Source organism: Lipophrys pholis, assembly GCF_963383615.2.
Source record: "Lipophrys pholis genome assembly, chromosome: 14".
NCBI lineage: Eukaryota > Metazoa > Chordata > Actinopteri > Blenniiformes > Blenniidae > Lipophrys > Lipophrys pholis.
In genome coordinates this window covers 848,075-856,104 of record NC_137633.1, presented here as the reverse complement: position 1 = coordinate 856,104, position 8,030 = coordinate 848,075, and the positions used below count along the sequence as shown (strand labels likewise).

General features: G+C 48.9%; 1 protein-coding gene across 1 annotated transcript in view; it reads left to right on the top strand.

The window, feature by feature from the left end:
• The window catches only part of kcnh5b (potassium voltage-gated channel, subfamily H (eag-related), member 5b), a gene marked incomplete at both ends in the record, with an annotated part of 101,120 nt that extends 98,169 nt beyond the window's left edge, over window positions 1-2,951 (top strand). Inside the window, one exon of the mRNA XM_080479545.1 lies at window positions 1,872-2,951. Coding sequence (XP_080335671.1) covers window positions 1,872-2,951 — 1,080 coding nt within the window. The remainder of the gene's footprint in view (window positions 1-1,871) is intronic.
• Between the last annotated feature and the right edge of the window lie 5,079 nt (window positions 2,952-8,030).

The window sequence follows — 8,030 nt, the reverse complement described above, 5'->3', positions numbered from 1 at the left end:
CAGGATGAATGGGTTGTTATTTACTTTACTTATAAAACTTTTACAGAGCACATTTAACAAAAAACCCCGATAGATTTAATTTAATTGAAAGTAAAATTGTATTTAAATAAATAAATAACATCATCAGTACAAAGCAATTTAATTAGCTAAAATATAGAAACATTAAAAACAAATTACAAATCTTAACTGCTGGCATGGTATACTCCCATTTCTTATTTATTTATTTCACTTTTATTTATATACATACTTATATTTTATATTTATAATTTTTGATATAAAATGTCTTGGCAGAACAAAAAATTAAGATTCAAAAACACAGAATCTCGAAAAATGTATATCATAGAGTGTTTGTGTATATATATAAAAGTACATGAGTTAAATGAATCAAGTGAGAGAATAGAATCGATATTTTTAGTTTTTTAAATTTTCTTTCTATATTCTTTAGGTTTACAACAGAACAACAATAAAATCAAATGTTTTGTAGTTAATTTATTATAAATATTATTAAGATATATTTATATGATATATACATGCCTTGAAATATAGATAATAAATACTGATAGATAAAAACTATTTAGTTTTTATCTTCAAATGTGATAAATAAGTTATGACAATATATAATGTGTGTTAAACCACTATAAAACTACAATATGTGTAAATATATTCCACATAAACAGACATATTTAATCATTAAAGTTATTAATAGCATCATTCTTATTTCATAATAATTATAACGACCTGAGGAATATAAGAATTGACGGGAATGAAAGGAGATTTATAAGATATATAGTATATGAAATCAGAATAATGCCTAAAAAGAAACTTGATCCTGGAATCGAACCATGTTGAGTGAACAGTGCAGACCACTGCACCGTCCCTCCAGAAGCACCTCCACACGCTGGTCTTTCCCAACGTTACCTGGGAAGGCAGTTATTATATATATATATATATATATATATATATATATATTATAATACTGTATTATATAGGCTGATTTATATTCACTGAGTCGACATAGAGCCCAGACACGCTGCGCCGTCACTTTGGATTTTCCGGATGAATGCAGAACAACGGATCCCAACTCGAGTCCAAACAGGTTGACGAGCCGCGGAGCCGAGGGGGGGAGGGGCCGAGGAACCGTGGAACCGGGGAGCCGTGGGGCCGAGGAGCTCAGGAGCCGGGTGGAGCCTTTGTCTCGTCTGATTGGACGACTGGCGCTTGGCCCTGACAGACTCTCCTGCTCAGGAACACTGGAGTCATTGTTCTCCTCCAGGAGATGAACTCTTCACTCAGCTCCCGCCGCTGCTCCAGAAGCTGCTTGTCAAAGTGAATTCAATCTTATTTTTGGTTTTGGAAGGTGTTCATCTTCCTGGTTGTGCCTGTGGAGATGATTGACAGCCTTCGTGTGTGTGGTGGTGGTGGTGGTGGTGGTGGGGGGGGGGGGGGGGGGTGGTGGTGGTGGTGGGGGGGGGGGGGGGGGTTGGAGGGATTATGGTGGGTAACTTTCCTCAATTCCATCTTTGACTCCGAGATAAACTCCGGCTGACGTCTCCAGGGACTCTTATCATTTTGACCCAGGATCAGCTCAGACCTGGCTACCTGCCAGGGAGTCCTGTCATTCCCAATGAAATTAGAGTGTGAGGAGCCAGCAGGGCGGCGGTAGAGCTCCACACCGAGCTGGACCGGAGTGTTCTGCAGAACCACTGTGTTCTTGTTCTCCAGCGAAAACACTAGAACACCCCGACACGTTTCCACAGTAAGAAATGTTTTCCTCCTTCAGCCTCCAGTGACGCCAGGATTATTATTCTGAGGTCATATGAAGTGATGAGCGCTCTGATGACCAACTTGTTCGTTTCCTTGTGTTTCTCTAGATCATTTTCCGCAAGATCAGCGAGGTGAAGAAGGAGGAAGAGGAGCGGCAGCGGGCAAAGAACGAGGTGCAGCTCACCATCCCGCAGGACCACCCGGTCAGGAAGCTGTTCCAGAAGTTCAAGCAGCAGAAGGAGCTGAGGAACCAGGGGGCGGCGGCCTCGCAGCCGGACCTGGAGAAGAACCAGCAGCAGCTGCACCCCCACAGCCTGCAGCTGGGCCACTCCAGCCTGCAGCACTCGCTGCCGCTCAGCCTGCAGCGGCCGCACGCCGCCCTGCAGAACGGCGCGCCGCCCAGCAGCAGCGTCCTCACCGTGTCCCAGGTCACGCCCATGCAGGGCGCGCTGGCCTACACGCACGCCGGCGATCCGCCCGCCAAGCAGAACAACTGTGACATCATGGAGCTGCACCCCAGCGCGGCGGCCGGGGGCGGGGGCGGGGCCGGGGGCGAGCAGAACGTCAGGCTCAAGGTGAGCGGCAGCCCCGCCCTGGCCAAGCCCCCCGCCAAGGCCGGCGGCTGGATGCGCCTGAAGAACAACATGGCTCCGCCCGAGGCCAGGAAGGAGGGGCTCAACAACAACGTCAAGGCCGTCTCCGTGGAGATGCTCTCTCAGGACGGGAAGGCTCAGGAGGCGGGGGAGGGCGGGGACGTGGAGGAGGGCGGGGTCTCCACCAACAACCCGCTTCGCAAGACGGACTCCTGCGACAGCGGCATCACCAAGAGCGAGCTGCGGATCGACCGCGCCGGCGAGGCGCGGACGCCCGCGGCGGTCACCCCGCTCCTCCACAGCCCCCTGCCCGGGGGGGTGGGGTTCTGCCCCATCCCAGAGCAGGCGCTGCAGGCCGCGCTGCACGACACCCGGCTGGAGCTGCGGGGTGACATCCAGACTCTGGGGGGCCGCCTGGGCGCCCTGGAGAGCCAGGTCGCAGAGATCCTCAAGCTGCTGTTGGACAAGAGGCGGCCGTCGTCCGCCGGGCCGCCGCCGCCCGCCGCCACGCCCAAAACCAAAATGCAATGTCAGGACATCTTCACCGTGTCGCGGCCCGTGTCGCCGGACTCGGAGAAGGGCGAGGAGCTCTGAGGGAGCCGAACCAGCGGCGGCCTCTGGGACATCTGGACCCGCCGCTGGTCCAACAAGTGGTTCTGTAACTTTTGCACACTGATGTTTGTCTGCGGTTCTGGATGGAGGCCAGACTCCTGCTTGTACATACTGTACCTCTCTATGCATGTCCAGCTGGATTCTGGCCTGCCAAAGAAACTCCACCTACTTCTTGCCTGTATATTATGCAGTTGACTGCATGCAGATTGAATTTAGAGACGTTTTATTGAGCTGAACTGTACAAATGAATATTTTTCAGTGAGGATTTACTATGTGGACATTCAGGGTTTGCATACTGGTAGCACTACAACTAAAGAGGTTTCCTGGCGAAGGGATGGTGCATGGATTATTTAGAAGTAGAGACGTGAAGAAGAGTTGACTTTTTATTGCCTGTGAGATGAAGCAGGTTGAGTTCTGGTTTTCTGCTGATTTTTATAAGGATTCATGATTTTTGCTTCTTGTAATAGTTTCTATTTTTGATTACGGCGCCGGCCTCAGTCGGGGTGTCCGCTGAACGGCTTCATGTCGGAGCCCTGCTCGTGTCTATGCATCGCTCGGATATCTCACCTCTGGATGAAGGTTTGTGTGTGAGGCCGAGTGGCGGCAGAGCGACCAGAGCGTCCAGGTGAGAGGGCGTGCGTCTCCGTACAGGTTCGTCCCAAGAGCAGTCGAACATCGTGGGAAAGTTCAGTATGTTTGGTCCTGTCGTTTCAGGAAGTGATTCATTCCACACAGAGGGAAATATTTCAAGCTTTGATTTCTTGTAGTTCTGATGATTATGGCTGAAATGGCTTAAAATTCAGTGTCTTAGAAAATGAGAAAATCACACAAGACCAATCAAAAGATGATGATTTGAGCACAAATGTCAGAATTCTGTAGAATCGGTTCATTCCCGTGCACTCAGTACCTGGTTGGGCTCGGTGGGATCGATGCCCCGCGGCCTGGAGCTTCTGGTACCTTCTTCTGTGGGAATCAGCTCAGGATCTCCATCCAGCTTGTCAGCAGAGGGAAGCATGAAGTTCTCCTGCCTGTGGACTGATGACATGGAACCAGAACCGTCACTGACTGAGGAAACGTCTCACTGGACTTCAGGCTCCGAGGTTCTGTGCCTTTTCCGATCATCGGACCATTGTACGACTCAATGAAAACGTTGATGGAGACGAGAAGGTGATTTTAAACTTTATTATGAAGTCTCACTCCAACGGTTTCTTCTTCTCTTGATGCTGCTGAAGCGAGAGTCCGCTGGAGGACTTCACAGCAGAACCCTCGTCCCCCTGGACCCAAGTGACAGGAAGGAAGGAAAGTATAAACCGAGGATGGGTGTGACAGTCTGGACAAACAAACAGGTGTGGTACTGGGCCGACCCAGTACCGACTGTAGGAACCAGTACCGACACCAGGCTGAGGAAAAACCCCAGACCAGACCAAACCAGACCAAACCAGACCAGACCAAACCAGACCAGACCAGACCAGACCAGACCAGAACCCTTTGACGGTGATAAACAGGCCGAACCAAAACCGCTGCTAACAACCGAAGCCCAGCGGCGACCAGGAAGTCAGAGAGACGAAGCTCCGCTGGCGGCGGGAGGCGGGGAGACGAGGAGCGTCCAGGAAGGGGAGGTGGAGCGAGTCCGTCGGTGGAGCGAAGCCCCGCCCATTTATAGGTGGAGCAGGAGCATTGAAATAAGAAAATACTCCAAAAAACTAAATAGACTCACCAAAAGCTCAAACCGCCTGATATAAAAGAACTATTCAGAAAACCCTTCTGACGTCGTCTCTGGATCAGGACTCCAGGAACCACATTACTAGTCCAGGTCCAGTGTTGGTCTGAGTGGTGGTTCTTGAGGCTCCGCCTCCAGCCTCAGTCTGCTCCTGGGGACACTCCCTCAAGGTCTTGAGTCGTCTGCTGGTTGCTGCTGCAACTTTTCCTTCCACTCAAAGAAACGTTTGGATCCTGTGTGAACAAGCAGAGTTCTGTTAGGAAGACCTTCTTCCTCCTGGGGCCTCCTGGTGAAGACGGTCCAGTCAGCAGCTTCCCTACGACGGGATCTTAAGGCGCGCTTCCACCGCACCTTCTGTCGCGGTTCCACCGCACCTTCTGTCGCGGTTCCACCGCACCTTCTGTCGCGGTTCCACCGCACCTTCTGTCGCGGGTCGACGGGTTTTCGCGCAGTCCGACTGAAAAGTTGAAGGTACGAAAAAAACCCGCGACCGCTAGCTACGACTTCCCGGGACCGAGGAACGGGTCTGTGGGGAGGAGCGACAACGCAGCCGTCTGCTGATTGGTCGTGACCATCGTCACTCTGGACTCTGGACCCACAATATTGAATTATTTCATCGCCGTAACCTTCCTGTTGTTGTTTACATTCGCCGCTTTGCTCACTGGTTGATTAGTTAACTGGTTTATTGAAAAGTCGGCGCGACACAACATGTCGTCTTTTAACGAGATACAGACGCTCCTCCGTCAGGAACAGGAGGAGCTTCAGCAGGAGCTCCTCCGTCAGGAACAGGAGGAGGAGCTTCAGCAGGAGCTCCTCGGTCAGGAACAGGAGGAGCTTCAGCAGGAGCTCCTCGGTCAGGAACAGGAGGAGGAGCTTCACCAGGAGCTGGACGCTGCTGGTCACAATGAGAACGACTCCTCCGGCCGCCGGCTGCTTCCATGTTCTTCGCTGGACGTTCTCCGAGTCGTTCTCAACCCCGCCTACATTGTTCCCGTCCTTTCTGAGGTGGACCGCGAGACGGAGTTGGTCCTGGGTGCGCTTTGCCGTCCCGTAACCTGCCGCTCCACCCCGCTCCGCCCTGCTCAGCAACGTGCTGCGGTGGAACAGCGGCTGACCTTCTGACCCTCTGAGAACCAATCAAAGCTCAGGAAACCGTTTCAGGTGCTTTGAGTTGATCAGCTGATCGGGCTGTGACACCATAACGTTTCACAATATTCTCTTTTTCTGAGACAGAATTTGGGGTTTTAATGATCTAAAAGCCGTAATCCTTGAAATGACAGGAAACAAAAGCTTGAATTAGATTTTAATCTGTGATGATTCTATATGAATTCCACTTCCTGAAATGGCTGAAAGAAAAGATTGGACTTTTTCATGATATTCAATTTTTTTGAGACGTACCTGAATATATTCATGAGATTTGTGTGTGATTCAGAACATTTGTGTATTAACAAACACACTAATCTGATTACATATGGAAAATTTGGGCAGATTTCTTTATTTCACACAAATTCTTGTCTAAACCAATATCTCTACAAACACACAAATCTGACTACAAACACAAAACTCACGATAAATATATAATTCTTATAAATAAATCTTTTTCCATATCCTCAAATCAAACTTAATTAAACAATGAAATTTACACACAAACCTAATTACACACATGGATTCTGTCATTTACACACAGTTCTGATTACAGACACGCATTTTGTGATTTTCATACAAATCTGTCGACACAAACTAAACTAAACTACACACAGACCTGATTACATCGACATATAAATACAAGATAAGATACGAGTGAACCTGCAGAAATCTAGATAAGATTAGACACACAAATCTTTTCTCTCACACACACACACACACACACACACACACACACACACACACACACACACACACACACACACACACACACACACACACACACACTGATTAGACAACGTCATTCTTTACATTACAAACACACAAATCTCATGACGGAACACATTTTGTTATTTACATACAAATGTGTGTGTGACACAAACTGGTTCACACTGACACACAAATCTGATTACACGTGTGCACAGTCTGCTCTTTCACTCAAAAACTGCGTTTGTGCAAATTGAAGTACAAACACCAAAGTGCAAACAAATTTGATTACACACTCGAGCACCGTATGTACCTACACACAAATGTCATTACGGACACACAACTCTGATTACACCTAAACACACACTGAGTTATTGGCATACAACTGTGTGTGTGCACAAAGTAACACACGTCTTTAGGAACACTCAAACCAGACACACGTGAAGCCTACAGACACACATCTGACGACATACATTTTGTCTTACTTACAAATCTCAGCACACCTTTCCGTATACACACACCTTCTGTAGACACACATGGATCTGATGACACACACAGGTTTGAGTAGCTGCAGCCCTCCACATGCTCGCCGCCGTTCTTCTGCCTTCAGCCTTTCTTTCTTTTGGTTCCTCTGCACGAATCAGGGATGGCAGAACGCACTTTAGGGAGGAAATCCCGGGAGTTTAGTTCACATAAGAGTTCCTCTCCCCGCCCCCAAAGCCCCGCCCCCAAAGCCCCGCCCCCAAAGCCCCCCCACCCCCCACCCCCACAGCCAGCCAGCGTCTCGCCGAGCCGCGCTCGCTTTTCCATTAACGGAAAGCTCCAGTAATAATAGAGTGTAATACTGTACTTTTTATGAGATGGGTTTTCTAAATGTCTGCATGCAAAGGAGTAGTTTTATGCTCCACACACACACACACACACACACACACACACACACACACACACACACACACACACACACACAGTGTGACACCATCTCCTCATGGGAACCTCGGGGGTCCCGGAAGACCTTTTCCTCACAGAGGGGAGGTCTCCGGGTTTTTATTGAGAGTCAGACGTCGTCCCTCCACCCTGTAGCACTCGTATCCACACACACACACACACACACACACACACACACACACACACACACACACACACACACGGTTAATAAGCAATAGGCACACAGATCTGCGGCAGCCGTCCTGAAAGCTTCATGTAAACCGGAGGTGAGCCAGGTTCTGCAGGTTCTGCAGGTTCTGCAGGTAGGAGGAAGATCCTCTCGTGTCCAAACTCAAATTCACGTATTTTCACACTAGATGCATCGTTGGAGATCAAAAATATGCGAAATTTCAGAAATCCTACCCAAACATGTCTTATTTCAATCAACTACTAAAGCAGAGCTTCCTGAGGAGAACCGAGAAGAATTCAGCTGCAGCGACCAAATCAGGTCCAGCTGAAATAAACAAGTCTCATTTGGAGTTTCTCGGCTCAGAAATCGTCTCTGC